At 41.6% G+C, this 20,818-nt stretch overlaps 2 protein-coding genes and 1 non-coding gene across 4 annotated transcripts in view; 2 read left to right on the top strand and 1 right to left on the bottom strand.

Annotated features, from left to right (window-relative positions):
• LOC134220056 (glutathione-specific gamma-glutamylcyclotransferase 1) overlaps positions 1–20,525 on the top strand; it is a 51,382-nt gene extending 30,857 nt beyond the window's left edge. Inside the window, exons 3-4 of one of the 2 annotated variants that reach the window (XM_062699003.1) lie at positions 19,105–19,140; positions 19,668–20,523. In XM_062699003.1, the coding sequence (XP_062554987.1) occupies positions 19,105–19,140; positions 19,668–20,183 (552 nt within the window). In that variant the 3' untranslated portion in view covers positions 20,184–20,523. Of the gene's footprint in view, positions 1–19,104; positions 19,141–19,667 lie in introns of both variants that reach the window. The other variant, XM_062699011.1, reaches the window with a different exon arrangement.
• On the bottom strand, positions 5,245–10,558 carry LOC134220066 (uncharacterized). The gene is made up of 8 exons (XM_062699022.1): positions 10,443–10,558; positions 7,213–7,412; positions 6,996–7,147; positions 6,512–6,611; positions 6,118–6,447; positions 5,846–5,960; positions 5,647–5,781; positions 5,245–5,578 (listed from the first exon to the last, which is right to left on the bottom strand). Exons 1-5 carry the CDS (start codon positions 10,492–10,494, stop codon positions 6,361–6,363), a joined length of 591 nt encoding a protein of 196 aa, XP_062555006.1. The 5' UTR covers positions 10,495–10,558; the 3' UTR covers positions 5,245–5,578; positions 5,647–5,781; positions 5,846–5,960; positions 6,118–6,360.
• Positions 17,120–17,283, top strand: LOC134208454 (U1 spliceosomal RNA). Its single transcript, XR_009978680.1, has one exon. It is a non-coding gene; the product is annotated as a U1 spliceosomal RNA (small nuclear RNA).
• Positions 20,526–20,818: the final 293 nt, after the last annotated feature.

The following is a 20,818-nucleotide window of genomic DNA, read 5'->3' as shown; positions in this document are numbered from 1 at the left end:
ATCTATTTTTACGTAGATTTTGGAATATACACGTTTTTACGCATATTTTCCTCATAGATTTTCCACGCGATTTATTGAAATCGTCAAGAAATACGTGAAAACTAAAAAAAAACGATTTTAGTTGAAGTCGTTTTTACGCGGATTTCGGGATAATTAGAGATTGCATCTTGTCTGGAAACTATAAAAGTAGGTATACTAATGACATTCTTTTCCTCAAGAGACAATAATAAAACATTTATTCTCTTCCCGTAGAGAAATAATAACAAATATAATTAAAAACTTTTAGCAAGAATAGTTGAACAACATTCGAAAGCTATAAAGGTGACGAGTGTTTTTCGTTCGACTTGAGTCGTTTTTCAGTGTGCTGTCGAGTTTCCATAATGCCAAAACAACTCGTTATTCTTGTACCTCCTCGAGCAAACTCGAACGATGAGTCGTTTTCGAGATCGAATCGAAAACCGTAATGCCAAACACGTTCGACTCGATAGAATTACGTTCGAATCGAGATGCACAATGCCACCCCAGGTCCTCTCTTCGAATAGTCCGGCGAAAAAGAAGGAGAAGCAGAAACATACCGGCGGCGGTACTGATTACGTCGGCATCCGAAGTCGCCCTAAACAAACGAACATGTTTGCGCTGCTGAGCGAAGACAATGGCATCAACGATGAGGACGACCAATCGTCGATGAAAACTTCGGCCACACCGAAGACACAGGTCCCCTGCCGCAGGAAGGGCGCCACTCAGCGCCACAACGACGACCAGCCGGCAAATTCGCTCTCGGCGAAGGCGAAACTACCTCCGTTGGTAGTTCAAGCAATTCCACACGTAAAGCTGAAGAAAACGATGAAGGCCATCGGCGTTACCGCCGGATACCAGCTCACCAGTATGGGCATCAAGCTCAGCATTCGCGAAGTCGAAGCAAAATTCTTCACACAAACAATGACAGTTCTTTATGGGTTTTACAGTAGAGCAACAGAGAGGAGGAGATGGCGGCCATGTTTCACTCAAACTCTGACAGATAGCAATGGGATTTCCCATAGGAGGGAAGAGCAGAATTTGCTTCGACTTCGCGAATTGCTTCGGAGAAGGACTACGGCAAGACGAAGACCTGACCAAAGCTGGTGCAGAATTCTACACGCATGACATGGCGTCTGAGAAGCCGTTCAAGGCGGTGATCCATGGCTTGCCGACAATCGAAGCGGCGGACATCCTGAACAAACTGAAGGATGACTACAACCTGAAACCGCTGGCGGTAGTTCCTATCACCAGACGGAACCGAAGTGTAAAATACAGGGACTTTCTGTATCTGGTACACTTTACCAAAGGCAGCATCACGCTCGGTGCCTTGAATGCTGTTCGCTCAATCGACCAAACAATCGTCTGATGGGAAGCGTACAAGGGCCATAACAAAAGCGTAACGCAATGCATGCGGTGCCTCAACTTCGGCCACGGCACTCGCAACTGCAACATGAAGCCGAGGTGCAACTTCTGTTCTCTGGGACATTGGACGGAACACTGCTTCATCGAGGGTGCTTGCAAGTACAAGTGCGCCAACTGCGTCGGAAACCACATGTCGACAGACAAGCGCTGCCCCAAGCCAGAGGAATACCGTAGGATCTGAATGCTAGCCTCATCACGGAACCAACCGAACCAACAGAAGAAAAAGAAGAAGGAGAACCTCATCGACCTCGATTCGTTCCCCGGCCTTCCACCACCAACGCTGAGACCCACCCCGGCTCAGGATCAGCAACGCAGTCGACAACGCGGTCGTTCGCCTCATCTGCTCCCCTCGGAGCAATTTCACCAGGCTTCAAGTGGAACAATCCGACCTATGGACAGCATCCAACACATCCAAACTTCCAAGCCTCCCAGCCCAACCCGGAGGTCATTCCAGTATCTGTTACGAGTGCGATTGCGCAGCTAACTACGCTCGTAGCAGAAATGCAAAAGATGATGATGCAAATGTTCATGAACTCCAACATTCCCCACCCAAATCCTTAACTGGAACGCCCGTTCGGTGGCGACCAAAAACTTAGAGCTCATCGAGTTTCTACAAACCAACCAAATCGACGTTGCAATTCTCACGGAAACACATCTGAAGCCATCCGTGAGCTTCTACCTACCGGGCCACACCATCTACCGATTGGATCGAACCGGACAACGACAGGGTGGTGGTGTTGATATCGCCATTCGAAAAGGACTCCAATTCAAGACTCTTCCCGGCTTCCATCTGTCGATCATTGAAGCGATCGGCATCGAGCTGATGACACCCGAAGGACCTGTGGAGATCATCGCGATCTACTGTCCGACTCACTGTAAGAGTTCGGATGGTTCCATCGCACGACAGAAGAATGAAATCCAGTGGGGGCACTCAATGTGGGGAAACCTGAAGAACAACAAGAATGGCGTAGTGCAAGCTGAGGACCTACAATCAGGACACTATGTTGTCCTCCACCCAGACTCTCCAACCTTTTATTCGTCAGCCGGTGTCGGGTCTACACTGAACATTATCATCACCAACATTGCTGAGAGCTGCTCCAAACCTACAGCGATCACCGACTTTGCGTCGGACCACCTCCCGGTGGTTCTCGAAGTGAAACAGATGATATCGAAGACGAAGACGACAGATGATATCGACCGAGTTCCCCAGCAGCTCACTGATTCCATCGGTGAGGCGGAAATCCGATACATCCCAACAACATTAGTTACAAGTAAGTTCACCCAACTAGATGATGAAACTAAACGTATAATCTCTTTGCGTAACTGTATACGAAGACAATTTCAAAGGACGCAGAATCCTTCTCGAAAAGTGCTTTATAAAAAACTTAATCGGATAATTGCTATACGAGTAGAAAAACCAAAAAATAGGCAGTTCAACAAAGAAATCAAAAACCTTCCGTACTATTCAAAGCCCTTCTGGCGTCTAACTAAGATTTTGAAAACAAAACCAAAGCCTGTACCTCCGCTTAAATATGTTTATAAAATTCATACAACTGCTAGTGAAAAAGCAAATGTAATCTCCAAAAAAATTCTTGCGTCTCACAACTTGGGTCGAGACATTGTCAGTCCGATGGAAGCATCGGTAACGGCCAGCGTCAACCATCTCTCCACTCTTCTGTGCGAGTTCCCGGAGGATAAAAGAGTTTCACCGGATGAACTGAGGAACCATATTCGGTTCTCTTGAAACATGAAGGCCCCGGGTTTTGATGGCACTTTCAACATTGTTCTGAAAAATCTCGGTCCGAAAGCTATTAACACAGACAAACAGACATAACACTCGTCAAATTTCCATCGTTCACTGATTTACTGGCCAATTTAAATAATCTTTAGTTGGCCAATCGATCACTTGTGGCGCGCGCATCGGATTTGCTCGAGTTTGACGTTTGCTCACTACCGCCATCTGGTTCGTGATTTGCCCAACTAACTGATATCAACAGATGTCGTTAGTGTTTGAACGACGATGAATTTGATGATTGAATGTTCAATGTGTTATGTCTGTTTGTCTGTGCTATTAACCTCTTGGCATGCATCTTCAATCGCTGCATGGCGATCGGTTACTTTCCTTCCACATGGAAATTATCAAAGGTGGTCCCCATTCTCAAGCCAGGAAAGGACCCAACCAATCCTGCCAGCTATAGGCCCATAAGTCTTCTATCGTCCGTCAGCAAGTTGTTCGAGAGGGTCATTTACACCAAGATGAATACACCACTAGGTGTTCCAATCTGCCAATTTCACGATTCAGCCATCTTGGATTTTAGTATGGGAGAGCCAGCCGGTTTGTTTATGTTTTGCATCGAAAATGAATTTTTCACCCCCGCCTTCTTCTCGTCCATAAATTGGGCAGATTGAAACACCTATAGCTGTGTATTCTTCTTGATTTACACCTGACTGCTCGACCACACGATGGAGAACAACATACTTCTGGACGTCCAGTTCGACTTCAGACGAGGTCATTCTACGCTCCATCAACTACAAAGGGTAACCAACCAGGTCAAGTGTGCCAAAGAGTTGTCCAAAACCACCGTCATGGCCTTGCTCGATATAGAGAAGGCGTTCGATAACGTCTGGCATGACGGCCTGACGCACAAACTCATGCAGCATAACTGCCCAATCTACAACGTGAAAATTATCACCAACTACCTCCGTGAAAGAGCGGCGCAGGTTTGTGTCTCCGGCGTGCTCTCGGACCCATACCCGATCCCAGCCGGGGTCTCGCAAGGCAGTATTCTGGGACCGATACTGTATAACCTCTACACATCCGACATCCCACCTCTTCCGTCAGATGGTGCCCTACTTATCATTATCTGCTGATGACTCGGCTATCAGCTACAAAGGTAGAGTCATCAGTGCCCTCGGCAACAAACTCCAAGCAGGACTCAACGCCTACGTGAAATACCTCCACACGTGGAAGATTCGGGTTAATGCTGCGAAAACACAGGTCATCGTTTTCCCCCATCGCAACTCTGACTCCCTGAAGCCGAAGATCAAGGTATTGGACAACGAAGTCATCTGGGTGGACGAAGCTCGTAACCTTGGACTGATAATGGAAAAGAAGCTCCTCTTTCGGTCACATGTGGACGACCGGGTCATCAAGAGCACCATCATGCTGGAGAAACTCTACCCAATCATCAACCGCCGATCAAAGGTCTCCATCGTCAACAAGCTTGCCACCTATAAGCAGGTGGTACTACCTATACTGTTGTACGGCTGGTTTGGATGGGCTGTGCACGCACACATAAACTACAGGTGTGTCAGAACAAATTCGCGAAGTCGAAGCAAAATTCTTCACACAAACAATGACAGTTCTTTATGGGTTTTTACAGTAGAGCAACAGAGAGGAGGAGATGGCGGCCATGTTTCACTCAAACTCTGACACTGATACACTGAGAAAATTTTTATAGTAGAAACTACACGCTAACCTGGATCTACCCAGAATTCTGTCAAAGTCACCCAGATTCAGCAAAACCGTGGTTACTCTAAAATGGGTATGGGTACCCTTACTCAAATTTGGGTATACGAGGCGGCAGAGAAATATGGGTAAACGGAACCCATATTTTGACGTTTTGAAACAGGGTAACCACTACCCATTTATCTTGAGTTGGGTCAGTATTCTTGTTATTAAATTCCCAAAAAAAATTAGCCCCAAAAAAAATACAAAGATGTATGGTTAAATAAGCGTTTTATTTTGCTTATTGGTATAATAAAAACAATATTCAATCATAAAGCTAGTATAGTTTTGCTTACATAACTTAGATCAAAATATTTACTGAGCACTTTCGGCCTTGATTGCCTCTCGCAAATTTGTGCACAACTCGTTAACAGATTTTCGTTTGCTCTGCTGCAATGTGCCATAAACAAGAATCGAAAATACATCATGGCACATTTGCAATTTTGTTGGGACAACCACACCAAACACAACAAAACTTTTCCAAAAAATATCAAGGACCTCAATAAATGAGACACTGGAAGCAAGTATTACTCCGTTAAAGATGATACTGTACTTTCCCGCACCAAAAACTGATGACTCGCATACAATGTGGGGCTCTCCGCGTGTATTTTCGACATGTGCCTCTATATCCTGGAATTAATTATAGGTTAATAGAATTAATAATTGATGCTAGAATAAATATTACAATCGAGTTATACCTGTCTGTGACCATTGCAGCAGTGGAGAAACAAGAATTTGCTCCGCCAATATCATATTTGATGGACCGGCTTGATTTGACTTCATTCCCTTTTTCTGCAATCTTGTAAAAATTCGCAATGTTCCTCTGACATATGCTAGAATAAATTTAATAATGGTTAGTGAATAAATCAATCGCAAGATTTTCTTCAAATTAATTACAATCTTCAATGCTTGAGAACATGCCAGAAACCAGCAAAAGTGCTCTACCCAAAACCGGTGAAAATTCCAGCTGACGGGACACATGTGGTTTCATCCTGTAGAACGCCTCATTGATCTGGTAAAAACAGTTTTGTTCAGTAATAATATATTAATAATAATAGTAGTAAATTACAAAAGAAGCCAAATATAGCAAATTCATATTAACTACCAACAATATTTAAAATATATTAAGACGGCTACATTTGCTTATCTGTAATTGCATTTGTACTCACCATTATGCCGTTGTACGACGCAAAATGTGGGAAAGTATGTAGTATTTCATCAAATGTCTTCTTTTCCCGTAACAACAATCGATGCAGCGGGTAGCATTCCTCCATTTCCTTAGAAATTTCGGCAATGTTATCGGAACTCGCATTTATTTCCACCAAACTGATCGCTCGCTCAACAACTAATGTTGGAATTGAGTCACATGGTTCTTGAGGAGGTCTGGAGTATTTTTTTATTTCTTTGGGAATTCATTTTTCAATATTGCGAACTCGGTGGTAGATATAACCGGAATGGTCACTACTTGCATTTCCGCTTTTCCACCAGAAAAATGTCGACTGAAATATGGATAAGATCTATATAATACAAAAGATAGTAAATTTGATAATTGTTAAACTTCACCTCATCTGGAGCATTTTCATTAATACGCGTATGTCTCAATTGAGGAAACGTCTTGATAATATCTTTCGCCAGTCTCCACTGCTCGTTTGTTGTGGGGTACCTGTAAAGATTATACAAATTATGGGCACTACCAAAATTTAAATACGAGGTTTATCATTTGACAAAGAATATGTTGATATTAAACCTCACCAATATTTTAATCACCTCACCACCAATATTTTAATTATATCATTTAATGATCATAATGTTAACAGGCTATTCGATGACAACTGCATATTTCGAAACAAATGTATTAGTTTGATTTTTTTTCTTAAACGTAACATAGGACAATTTTGCCTAGACCAAATATGCATCAAGTATTTTCATATACGCATTAAAAAGTAATAAACTGATTATATTTAAAATATTATTAAAAATGTACAAAGTAAAATTAGTTATGTCGCTGTTGCTCGCTTTGTGTTACTACCTTAAAAGTGATAATTACCCCTTGTTATCGTAAATCGCCCTTTCGAACTGTCCACACAAAATTTGAACCATTGTATGTAAGTGTTTTACTTTCGGGACAATGTTCTGGTCCAGCTGATTGTAAACAACATTTCGGAACGCAGCATCCTCGACAAGTTTAGCTCTCAGATCCTAAAACATAGTGCCAGCAAATTAGTGCTATATAATTGTGATCAGCATTTAGTAAATTTAGTTACCTGTTTACCGGTTCGTTCGGTATTCAGCTCGTGAGCTGTGTCTTCAATGTCATCAGAACGAGATTGTGAGTGCAATTGGATGGCATACAACTTTTCGATAGCGGCCAGAATTATCTTCCGAGGCCCTATAGCAGTAATTCCGATTGTCACCAAATCACTGTCGGCCAGCAACATGAGTGAACGATCGGTTACTTTGTTATCTGGAAGGAAACAGAAGAAACACTAGCTTTGAAGACGTGATGTATTATAGTATCAAGTAAGTTGGATCGTAGTGATAATGAATTCCAAGCTTCATGGGAAAAATCGATTAATTATGCCTCGACACTGCCCCGTTGTCAGCATCATGTATGAAGTGTTTTGTATTTTGCATAGATATTTACAATTTTAGAAACTGCTTCTCCCGCGTAGGCTGATCCGCCGCTGCAAGCATAACTGTCCCATCCTTGCTTGATTTTCTATCTATGTGGGACAGTTATGTTTTATGGGTAGTAAAATGGTGTATAATACTGGGGGTACTTGTCGGAATAGGGTATGGGTGTGATTGCAATTTGTTGGTGTTAAGAACTATTAATGCATTTTAAGATAGTTAGCTGTATTTTGCACCTGTTTATGGTAGATTACAGTGTATGGTTCATTTATTTGCACACTTGCTAGTCATCGAAATATTTAAGACTTATGTATGAAAAAGGTTCATCTATGCCTACTCGTTTCCATAAGTTGTACGCTTTTCGAGTTGATACTTGTGAACTCAAAACTCTCACTAACTTATCAATTCCCGTAACCTTCAAGCTATACAAATCGACTTCAATGTTTTCTATAATGAGCTGCTGAATCACAAAAATAATTTTCTCATCCCAGGTTATTATCGCTTCTACTATTCCATATTGTTTGCTTTCACAAATCTTGAACTTTACCACCATTCCGGGGCGGAAACTAGTATTATCTATGACCAAATTATTTATCATAGTAACAATCGGTGGAGATTCAAACAGTAGAATAGCATATTGCAAACAAGCTTTATTGATTTCTTGGCAAGATATGATAGTGTGTACTTTTGAAATGTAGTTATGTTTAATTATGCTGTCTGTTTGTCTGAGATTTATCCTTTTAGTAATGCTGTATGTTAGGTTTCTGAAATTATTGCAAGTTCTACCTTGACTTTTAGATAGTTTGTACTTTGATTCAAACGCAAAACAACTAGTGAGCGGGCCGCTTGTTTTAATTAGTTCGGGGTAATGAGATAAATGATGAATTTTATTTATGGGATGTGTGTTTGGGAAGCAGAGTTTAAACAAGAAATGAAATCTATGGATTGCAACCTCAAATTCAGGTATGGTACATTCGTCATATTTATGGGAGAAAGCGAAATAATTAATTTTTAGTAGTACTCCGATAATTTGCACAAAATTTGGGTCGATTGAAATGAAAGCATGGAACATGAATGGGAAAGCTCTCAGCAAAAGCCAACACTGCGAAGCTGATTGGGGAATAGAATTTACTCGTGACTTAAGGATAGCCAAAGTGAAGTTTGATGACGGCTTGTTTTCAACTTCGCAAGAACCATATTCAAAATTTTCAATAGCTCTGTTGATCTTTTCGCAAGTGAGTGTTTTACGGATAACAACCAAATTTCTTAGAATAAGTTTCATAACCATCATGTTGATCCCTTCACACAAATCGTGCATGGGATCCATAGAACGATCTTTCCCATAATTGAAATATCCTATTGTGTGTAAGCAACATTCTCCTACCAAACCACATTGGTTTGGTGCTTTTCTCGAATCAAGGACTGATTGAACGTCTGACTGCAGAGATTCTGGTGTTCTATGCGGTAAGAAATCACCGAAGTTCCCTGCTCTAAAATAATCTCTAGATATATAACAAACTCTACAGAATAGTTTAGACTGGGGGCCCATAATATTGAAAATGTCGTGTAAAGCAGCTGTATCACCAATTACATTGACCAGCACTGCATGCAGTTTATAATCTGATTCACCTATCTTCAATTCAATTCCGTTTTCTAAAGCTTTCAGGTCATTTAACATAGGTTGTAGTACTTTAGCATATCCATAGTTTTTAAGAACACTAGATTGCACAGACAAAATGAAGTAAACACGGTCAAGAGTTGAATTTATCACAGGATCAAAGTTCTGAATCTTTATACTAATAATAGTTAACTTTTTCTTGCCTTTGCGGGAACCTAACGGATTAGCAAACTCAACCTCATCTGAATGGAGTAGCAATCTTATAATGTATGGATTTTTTTTGAAAATAGCCTGACTTTTATACAGTGAACCATCTTTGAAACCGCCAATGTATCCATCACATCGATTCTCGGCTAGCACACAGGCTCTAGCATCAGGATTCCTCATGACTAGTTCCAGTACCTTAATGATTGGAATATAATGAGCCGCGTCCTTCACTGTTCTCGTTTTCCGAACCGTCTTCAAAGGTCTGTATTTTGAATTAGCTGCACAAGGGACTACTCTTGTAACTGTTCTTTTACCTAGAACAATCTCTTGCACATCGGGTACGGAACCACAAGACTTATATGCTAGATAGGATAAGTTGAGTTCGGGTGTTTTTACATCTGCGAACAGGTCCTTAAGTTCCAGAGAATTCACGAATTCTGCGTAGTCCTCATCTTGATCGCATAAGCCTTTTTTATTCGCAAATTCTCTGAACTTACTTAAAGTAAATACTTGATAAGCATTCAATAGGCTTGTTGCCATGTCCATTATTCCAACCAATTTGGTTTCCGGTAGGCTTACATCGCAGCGTAACTTAGTTACTGCATCAACCGCCTTGTTCCGCATTTCATCTAATCCAGTTGCGTTGCAATAGTACATAGGATTAACAATATCACCCATTATTATCTGCTCATCTTCGTTCGATCTTTCTGGGTCAGGCAGGGTATCCTGTCCTGATGAACCACAATGCACATCGGTTACGTCCCAACCGCTGGTGTTAATAACCTCTCGGGTAACCAGTTGTTCCGTGTGATACTTCATTATATGCTGATAATAATGAAATACTGCATTGCAGTCAACACAAGCAATCGGAATTTCATTATTTACGCTGCATCGTATGTTATGCAGCGATTTCACATGAGCTTTGAACATTTGTTCCCCACCAACTACAAACATTTTGCAGCCGGGAAGCCGGCATTGAATGCCTAAATAATTTAGATTTTACATCAAACAAAAAAAAACTTTATGGATATTATGTACCTGTTAAAAGTTTGTAGCTTTCGCCGTCCAACACTTCCCGTAATTGTTCCATTTAGCTATGATTTTTGGATGTATCACAAAAATGAAAAATCCTGCACAAGAATAAACTTTTCATTAGATCGCCATTTTGGAATATTTCAAATTTTTCACAAGTCTCATTTACCCAAATCGTTTAACCATTATAATTCAACTGTTAGCACGTTATAATTTTGGGTATTGCATTTTTTTTTCTTGTGATGTCAACTACTCAAAATTTGGGTGAATCACACTCATCACATGAAAACATTGCTTACCCAGATTTTGACAACTGCTAACTACAAAAAAATCCGGGTAACAACCACCCAGCCACTGGGTTGTTTTAAGTTAGCGTGTAGAGGCCTGAATAAGAGAAACGCGGATAGAAAATATGACTCTGCCAACACTGCATTCCATCTTATTCATCAAAGAGCAACACATGAAAAGGAAGAAGTGGTTTAGGTAGATAAAATCTAACAACCCGCTATTTAATGTGTCCCATCACATGACAATAGAATCCAATAAATAATGCAATTTAATTTCATAATCTATAAATGACTTGCATATATTATTGCAAACTAATGTAAAATGCATTCAAATTTGTTGTTTTTAATAATGGCATAAAATCGAATTTAGCCGTTTTCATTATTTGAGCCAACATTTTGGCTGCTTGACAGGTCTCCTGCTCGATTGGCTGCTGTTTTTTGACGGTTCGATTGGCGGCACATACCTACCCGCGTTTCTCTTATTCAGGCCTCTAGTAGAAACTACCATTTTAGGGGTAATATTGAGAACAGTAACAACGTTTTTCAACCGAAATGCCAATCGTCTTAAAATAACTAAAATATGGTCTATCTTACGATAAAATTAGTATATTCAACCGCATACATGGTTATTCTTACTGAAAATATAGTAAAATTGTGTGGTTAAATCAACTATTTCGTTTGAGTCTATGCTAAATAACAATTGTTGTGGTCAAATTGAAAATAATATTGTCGTGTATGTGGAAGGCTCAATTACAGATCGAATAAAACGACGCGATATAACTTTCGGCCGATACAACTTTTATTTTGCGATTCATATCCACGGACGTGGTGACTACACTTCTCGCTCTTCTAAATTACACTGTCCGAAAAACATACACAAAACTTAATTGAATAACGCATACATAACATTTCTTCCTCCCTACGGGGAGAACTTCAGAGGCGGGCGACGTTGCCTTTCCGATCGTCTCAGCACAAATGGCTCAGGAACTGCGGTCGACTGTTCTGGAGTGGCACAAGGTGTTGAGAAATGTACATCTGGTGATCCGCCCTCGAATCTGGTTGCACTAGCAAATCCCGAGGAAAGCCCATCACTGTTTGTCTGACTATGCGATTCACTCGGTGACGTCATCGGATTACGCCGACGATAACGCTCACCTTCTTCGTCGGTTGACAGTGGTTCATGTTGTTTTGATAAAGTGGGTGGTGAAATCTGTGGGAGGTTTTCGTTGCTCGAATTGTTGTGGAAACGTAGAATTTGGTTCACATGACGTTTGAAGTGCTGGCCTCGGAACTCAATTTTGTAGTGTAAATCCCCCAACTGGTCGCTGATAGTACCGGGAATCCATCTGTCCATCCTTACGTTGCCAGAAAGGAAATACACCTTTTGGCCCGGAGTGAACTGTCGGAATGACGAACTAAAATTGGCTTTTTGTTTCTCCATAATTTTAGCACCTGTGTCCAATGGTTTAACCAAGTCCAGCCGGGTTCGTATATTGCGTCCTAAAAGAGCTTGGCAGGCGATTCTGCTGTTTCGGAGTGAGCTGTTTTTCTGTACTGGCGTAGGAACTCGTTGATGTTCGCTTTCAGAGTACCTTTCGTTGTGCCCATGGATTTAAGTGCTTGTTTCACGGTCTGAACATAACGTTCAGCCTGACCGTTTGTGGCCGGGTGATATGGTGCTGAAAGTTTGTGGTATTTAACACCACTCATCTGTAGAAACCTCTTGAACTCTGCCGCGGTAAATTGCGGGCCGTTATCCGACACCAGCGTCGTTGGAGCACCGTAAGTAGAAAATAGATCGTCAAGGATGCTGATTGTTGCCGCTGTGTTCGATGTAGATGTGGTTTTAACCTCAACCCACTTGCTGTAGGCATCAACAATAATCAGAAGCATAGTGTCCGCGACAGGCCCCGCATAATCTATGTGGATGCGCTCCCACGGTCCTTTTGGATATTCCCAATGATGAGTACTAAACTTTGGCGGAGCAGGGGCATTCCGAGCACAATTACTGCAAGATCGAACCGCTTTCTCGATATCCGAATCGATACCCGGCCAGTAGACAAAAGACCGTGCTAGGCTTTTCATCTTTACGACTCCCAGATGCGCTGCATGAAGATCATTCAGTATCGCTTGCCTGAGTGTAGGTGGTATGACCACTCTGTGCTCAAAATGTAAGCAATTGGCTGCCAAAGTATATCTGCTCTCGGGAGATTTATAACCACATCGTCCAAGATCACGGCCCATTTCAAGCGTTTGAACAATTTTCCCAAGATTGACATCTTTACGTGTTTCACGAGCAATATGTTCCGCGCGCACTGGCAACTGTTGGATCTGATTTAGAGCGAAACCGTCGAAGTCATCATAATTTTCTCTTCCTTCTTGCAAGTTTAACGAATTTATTCCGGATGATGTTGACTCACTTGGAATTCGTGAGCAGTAATCTGCATTCGTATGTTCTTTTGTTGGCTTATACACGATGTTGAAGTCAAAATGTGCCAGATAATCTGCATAATTTGCCATCCGGCTGATGCACAATGAAGGCAATGATTTCTCAGGGTGCAGTATCTGAGTGAGCGGCTTATGATCCGTGATCAAGGTGAATCTCCTAGCGTACAGATAGTGAAAAAACTTTTTCACTGCCCAAACTATAGCCAGCGCTTCTTAATCAATTTGGGGTTAGCGTTGCTCTGTATTCGATAGGGTAGTACTTGCATACGCGATTGGACGTTCCAGTCCATTCTGCAATCGATGTGATAACACGGCACCCAGCCCTGTTTGGCTTGCGTCTGTTGCCAGTATCAGTGGTAATGTCGGGTCATACTGCATTAGAACTTGGGGTGATGTCAAAGCTTCTTTCAGGTCAATGTAGGCCTTTTCTGCGTCCGATGTCCATTCAAACGAGTCAGCTAGGAGCATATTGCGTAAGCATCTAGCTTTGGAAGAAAGATTTGGAATAAAAGCACTATAATAAGTGGCCTTACCTAAGAACAGTTGTAGTTCATCTGGGGTCGTCGGTATAGGTGCGTTGCGAACAGCTTCAACATGTTGTTCAGATTTGTGCAATCCATGGCGATCGATCCGGTGGCCCAAGCATTCGAGAGATGATGTTGCAAATACGCATTTTGTTCGGTTGAGACGTAGCCCACTTGATCTCAATCTGTCCAAGGTGACCGTTAGTGCTTGGAGGAGACTGGCGAAGTCTTTTGCGAAGACGATTATGTCATCGTAGAAATTCACGACGACATCATCTAATCCTTGAAGGACCGATTCCATTCGACGCTGCCAAATTGCCGGGATATTTGCTGCTCCGTATACAGCACGCGTAGGACGAATAAGTCCATGTGTAGTCGTGTTCAGCGTAAGTATGTGACTAAACTCTTCATCAATGGGTAGATGGGTGTAGGCATCAGTCACGTCCAGATGGCAGAAAACAGTCGCACCTTTCATTCTGTTGAATATTGTCTCGATCTTTGGTATAGGATGTTCGTCTACAATCATTCTTGGGTTGACAGTTGGCTTGTAGTTGCCGGTAATCCGCAGGTCTCCATTTTTCTTCACTACGATGTGAGTGGGTGAGGACCCCTCGGAGTATTCCACTTTCTTGAAAAATCCTGAAGCGAGTTTTTTGTCAATTTCCGCTGCGTACCGTTCACGTAGTGCGTGTGGTACGTCCCTCGCCTTTGCAAATATAGGAAATACCTGTGGCTTCAGATGAACCTTAGCCGGTGGTCCCAACAGCCTTCCTGGAACATCACTGAATACGTCGCTGAAGCCATCTAAAAGGTCTGCTAATCGTTTTGCTTGTTCCGGAATAAGCTGAGCACTATTGATTGCATTGATCGAATCATTTGCACAAAATAAACTATTAAGATTGATTTCCTCAACGAAATTTGAGATCCACTCGCGTCCAAACAGCGGATCTGACTCTCCGGCGACGACGTACAAGTTCAATTGGCGAATTGTTTTTCCGATGGATACTTCTACCGGCATACGCCCCAGGCAGTTGATGCGATGGCCGGAATAGCTCGAAAAGTGCCGATCAGTTTTGAGCAACGAGTAGTTGGGCTTGAACGTTCGCAGTTGAGATTCAGCAATTATACCGCAGGGTGCTCCGGTATCCAGTTCCATGCGCAAAGGGAAACCGTCTATTTTAACTTCGACCATTTTCTTTCCTGTCGGTGTAAAACCGTAAACTTTGCTTAGCGATTGAACTACGTCGATTTCGGATTGTGGCATCTCCTGTGAATCCACCTGGTCAGCAGATAAGTCCTGGTTTGTTGATCTTCGTGAACGACACACTTTCGCGATGTGGCCTTTAATGTTACAATTATGGCACCTGGCATCGCGAAAACGGCACTGACTGCGCAAGTGTTGTCCTCCGCATCCCTTGCAAGGCCCGGTTTCGCTGGAATGTTGATTGTTGCTTCGGTAATGTTTTGGCGTCGATTTCTTCCTGGTTCTCAGATTTTCGTACCCCAGTTTATTCGTGTCTTCCGTGACAGCGGATGATGATGTACCCGAGTTGATCTCCCGCGCCGTGTTGCGTGTTGCTTCCAGAGTGTAAGCGATTTCGTAAGCCATTTGAAAGGTGGCAGGCTCCTTTGCTATGATCTCGTCGCACATATCGCGAGCTTCCAGACCATGTAACAGCTGTTCAATCAGCATCCGATCTAGGAAATTCCCATAATCGCAATCCGCGGCGCCTTGCCGTAATCGAAGTACAAACTGTGCCACAGATTCATCGTTCTGCTGGACTATCTGTCTGAACTTTATACTTTCCACGTATTTGTTTTTCTTCCGGTCGAAGTGTGTGATCAGAGTCGTCTGTAAGTCATCGAAGTTGACTGCTGCTGGGTCTTGGGGACTGACGAGGAACTTTAAAGCATTGTTTAACTCTGCCCCCATATGGACTCTGGCGTAATTGGCGTACTGTAGTCGAGGTATCTGGCTCAGCTCTAATGCCCACTTGAACCGATTGAAATAGTCGGCAACTGATGCACCATCCGATGGGCGGTACTCGGGCATTGAGAAAGCGGGTATCTTCGGCAAGGGAGCGCCGGCTGTACCGGGATCACTCCGAGCCCCAGCATTCGCTTGTTGGATCACACTCCCGATGGAAGACTTGATTGCATCCGCGATCATCGCTGAAAGCGATTGTAACAGCTCGGCGTTCTCGAGCGCCATTTTGTTTTCGCAGGGAAATTTTCGTGCAACTAAATTTTGATTTTCTACCGCGCGTTGAAAATCAGACTATCCCACTTCTGACACCAAATTGTCGTGTATGTGGAAGGCTCAATTACAGATCGAATAAAACGACGCGATATAACTTTCGGCCGATACAACTTTTATTTTCAGATTCATATCCACGGACGTGGTGACTACACTTCTCGCTCTTCTGAATTACACTGTCCGAAAAACATACACAAAACTTAATTGAATAACGCATACATAACAAATATCAATCAAATTTACTAAATTTATGGTAAAATTAAGCGATTTGTCCCTTCGGTTGAAAAACGTCGGTACCGTTCTTAATTTTACCACAAAATTGTAATTTATACTACGAAGTTTTTTTCTGTGTAGCAATTGGATTTCCCATAGGAGGGAAGGAAGAAAGAGCCAGAATTTGTTTCGACTTCGCGAATTCCTGAAAATGATTCTGAAGCTTCCTCGTCACACCAGAACAACCGAGGTCAATTGGCGCTTTGATGTTGCATGAAGAAGAAGAAGCAGAAAGATGATAATCGAAAAAATCTCCACGGGAAACCATACGAAGAAGTTTTTAAAACTCTTCTCAAAAATTCTAAAAGCAATTTAATTAAAAACGGTAAGCAGTACGGGGTTGGACTTTTCTTATACTATGTTTTAAGTGTAATATTAGAAAATAAAATTTCGAAAAGAAATATTGTGGTTGTTATACAGTAGTTTGATTTGATAAATTTGAACCTAGTCAGTCATAAAAAACCCCCCTGCCAATAATAGAACAAAACCTGCCAAAGCCGTCATTTCCCCTAAATACCTATTTATATACACCAGACTTTTCATCGTCCCGCCCGGCCCGGCATCGAAAAAGCAAGACTCCTTTTTCCAATGTTTCTTTCCTCTCATTGGCTTTCATTCATTGGCGTTGTTGATTCTAATTGGAATAGCGGCTTTTACGATATCTGCATCTACGCTGTCTACGCCAAGGCAGTTCATTCACATTGGATTCCCCGTCTCAAATATCTTTCGTCTATGCACGAGTGGGCCGCCGACAGCGAAGTCGTGAAAGAAACTGGAGTGTGAGAGAGATAGGGGAGAGTAAAATATGCGTGTACAGTCAGTAACTTCAACCGGCAATCGCTAGAGCACCGCATCCACCGCTGATGTCGTTGGCGAGCGAGCGCTCGGAAAAGCATACTTACCTGGTATAGGGGTTACCGTGATCATAAAGGCGGTTCCCCCAGGGTGAGACCCTTCCATTGCACTTCGGTTGGGTTGACCCCTGCGATTATCCCTCATGTGGATAACTCGTATACGCAATTTTTGGTAGCCGGGACGTGCGTGCGCGCACATCCCGATCCTAATATTATAACAGAAGTATATCCTTAGCTTCCGAAGAAGTCTAGTCAATTTTTTTCAACAGCATAATTTCCAAGTTAGTAGGAGGAGAATGTCGATTCCTTTCAATTGAAACAGCTCAGCAGACTGATAATTATCCTTTCTTGATAAACTAAACGATTGCCTCAACACACACTTTCGCGATTATGTTACACTCAAAATAATTTTCACTTAGAAGCTACTTGAAAACATATGCAGATATTTTCCATGTAGTTTCGGTTGTAAAAGTTAAATGATTCATTAGTGATGGCACTCATTATTCTCAATTCACTAGAAAATAAAATAAAATTTAGGTGAATTTTCGTTTGGCCATGTACTTAAATTTTAAGTGAAACTTCGATACTTTTTTACTAGTTTCCCTGTAGTTGATAACCCGTCCACTAGAAGCGGACGAGGACAAAAAAGGAGTAGAAAGTTAATTCACACTCAAACAGAATTTTTTGCAAGTCGTTCTCATAATGCTTCTGCAAAATGTTTCATTAGCGATTGTTAATAAACATTTTTTGCAAATCGTTCTCATAATGCTTCTGCAAAATGTTTCATTAGCGAATGTTAATAAACATACTTTTCGCTCTGAGAACCCCACTCATATATTTTTCATACATTCATTTTGGGTAGAATTCACTGGAAGAGTATATATAGATATTATTTTCTATGTTTTCTAATGAATTCCACTACATTTCTTATTAAGATGCACTTATGATTTGAGTAAGTTTTATTTGATTCCAGTAAGGCCGATGAAAGTTTCGAATTTTAAAGTCTACATTACTTTTTATAGTGGAATTAAAGTGACAATTATTTTGAGTGTATCATATCCATATAAACCTTGCTTTCAAAACTAAGGAAGGATAGCAAATTTTAAGAATATTAGTTATGTTTAGGTGGGACGGCTGCTGATAAAAATTGCTCACTATAGTTTTCTTGTCTCCGTACTCTGCTGATCCTTTTCGTTCACCACAAAGATTTTTTCTAATGGCAATGAAATCTTTATTATGATTTTGTGTGTGGGGAATGCTTCAAAGTCTGGTTGATAATAATAAAGATTTCTTTAAATATGAGAAACAATTTATAAAAACAGCTTGCCGTAGAGTCGTCAGCAGATGACAAAAATAATAAAATGAGAAAAAGTGAAATATCAATTTCGTTCTGTTCGTGACGACAGCAGTTAGCCAGCGCATTTGTATGGAGCTTATGAATCGATAATGTTCTTTGCCGGACGGGTGGGTAGAGCAAGGGAAGTGCCGTTGAAGATTCACAACTATGAGTAAACATCCTCAATCTTTATGATAGGATGTTTAAACTTTTTGGATGGTTCGGTCATGTTCAGCATTCTTTGCTTTGAATTTGCTCCGAGCCACGCTGGTGTAACAATAAATTAATGACGGTGTTCAAGGAACTACGGCGATTGCTGTTTACGGTGCTTTGATTGAGGCATGTACAAGATTTTATTTATGAGTTTAGGTTTCAATGCAGTACACTGGAGCCGTTCCTGAAAGACTATTTAATTTCCTCAATTTTGCAAACACCATTTAATGTTTCCATAATTTTAGTTTTTTAAAATTTGATTTTTTTTAATTTTAAAAGGTTTTTTTTTAAATATTTTATTGAACTTTAAGGCCAAAAGCAACCAAAACAAACCGTCTAAAAGCACCCCAATTGTTATGCGAGTATCATTATGGTTATCAACTTGAGTATATAGTCACAAACTTTTATCTAAATCATCTCGCTTTGTTACTTGATAACAGAAGTAAACTAATTATTGTCTTTTTTTAATTTTTCAGCCCGGTCGCGTTGCCACTTTAATTGAGGAGAAAGAAGTAAGTTGTCTGAAAAAAACGTAGTAAAAATATATATAACAGAAATGTGTCAGACATCGCTAGAACCAAAGATGTACTTCACTTCTATATAAGAGCCGATGGAATCCACCAGCCCTCAGGGTAGAGTGGTTCTTTCTAGCTCAATTCTCGTGGTTACATACGAGTTTCCAATAACTCTTCGCTTTGCTCACCATGGGTAAAGTCCCCAGGCCGAGGACAGAAAGTGTCAGGATCTAATTGGTCCCTATTGCCATTGTCAATCATATTCGCAAGGATGTGAGACAATGCAAAAATGCCAGATCGCAATATAGTTATGTCTGAGAGTGCCCGGACCTGAAAGACTGATCTGCGACAGTTTCTCCAGTTCCGGGCATAACACAATGGGGCTTACTCAGAGGGAACTTGCCACTACCTTTTTTGCAGGAAGATTTGCACCACACACGTTTCCTATCAAATCAATTAACATTTTTTTGCATTACAGAGATCATTTTCTAACAACAACTAAATTTGATTTTTATTTCTTCCAGGGCATCACGTGGGGCTGCGCCTTCAAGGTGACCGGCCAGCTGGCCCTGGACTACCTTAAGCAGCGGGAGTGCACCCTCGGGGGCTACCAAACGGACTACATAAAGTTTTTCCCCCGCAAGGCCAGCGAATGGTCCGGCATCAGCGGGCAAGCCTTCCCGGCCCTGGTTTACATCGCCACGCCAAAGAACGACCTCTGGATCGGTGAGGAGCCAATGGTCGTGACTGCGCGCCAAATAACCCAATGCCAGGGCCCCAGCGGACACAACGTCGAATACCTGATCCGGTTGGCGATTTTCATGCGCGAAGAGCTGCCCGGTGCCAGCGATGAGCACCTGTTTGAGCTGGAAGGACTGGTTCGACGGTTTGTGGCCGAAGCGAACGTGACAATTAGCAGTTTGCTTGGAAGCGCCCCACGCCGCATCAGGCGGGATTCCCACGAGGAGGTGCGGCGACATGTTTCGTTCGAATTCACCGCAAGGGTGCCGGAGAAGAAACTGAGATGTTTGCACATTTAGGACAATTCGCCTTATCAACTAATGACGCAAAAATTTAATGTGTTTCAACTACAAACGATATTATTTTGAAACGCGACAGCTTTTTGTTACTTTGGTTTTAGGATCAGTTAGATAGCTTTTTTCTTTATTCTAGCCTTAAGTTTGATTAGACTTTTTGACACGCATAAACCATCGATAAGATAAGCTTTTCGTTACATTTAGATAAGAAAGCGATATAGACTACAAGAATATACCAAACAAACTAATTAGCAATGTATTATGCAAAGACGGCTATTTCCATTAAATATAAGTGCAAAGCTTTTTTTATTTCGAAACATTAAAAAAATCTTTTTTAATATACATAGATGAGAAAGAAATTCCTTCTGCTCATTTTGTGAAGACTTCACCGACCTGGCTCGCGATGATCCAAATTAAGCCATGGTAACAGAAAACGACGTTTCTCGTCGATCATCTCCCCCACGATATTAAGTTCCTAGCCGCCGTTGATTTTTATTTTTGAAATTTTCTCAGCTTGAAGAAGCTGATTTTTTCTGAAGAAATTAGAAAAAAAATCCCGTGAAAATTTGGAAGAATTTCTCATTATAATTAGTAGGAATGGTTTTCGGATGGCTTCAGAACGAAATTATGGAACAATC

Source organism: Armigeres subalbatus, chromosome 1, assembly GCF_024139115.2.
Source record: "Armigeres subalbatus isolate Guangzhou_Male chromosome 1, GZ_Asu_2, whole genome shotgun sequence".
Lineage (NCBI taxonomy): Eukaryota > Metazoa > Arthropoda > Insecta > Diptera > Culicidae > Armigeres > Armigeres subalbatus.
The sequence above is the reverse complement of the archived record's forward strand: the minus strand, read 5'-3'. Positions and strand labels throughout refer to the sequence as shown.

What these genes read in the sequence shown, in the direction of transcription:
- LOC134220066 (XM_062699022.1), bottom strand. Translation starts at nt 10,494, where the DNA reads ATGGAACAATTACGGGAAGTGTTGGACGGCGAAAGCTACAAACTTTTA. An exon ending in AAGCTACAAACTTTTAACAG is followed by an intron (nt 7,413 to 10,442) that starts GTACATAATATC and finishes GTTTCCTTCCAG; the next exon opens with ATAACAAAGTAACCGATCGT. An exon ending in CCGAACGAACCGGTAAACAG is followed by an intron (nt 7,148 to 7,212) that starts GTAACTAAATTT and finishes ACTATGTTTTAG; the next exon opens with GATCTGAGAGCTAAACTTGT.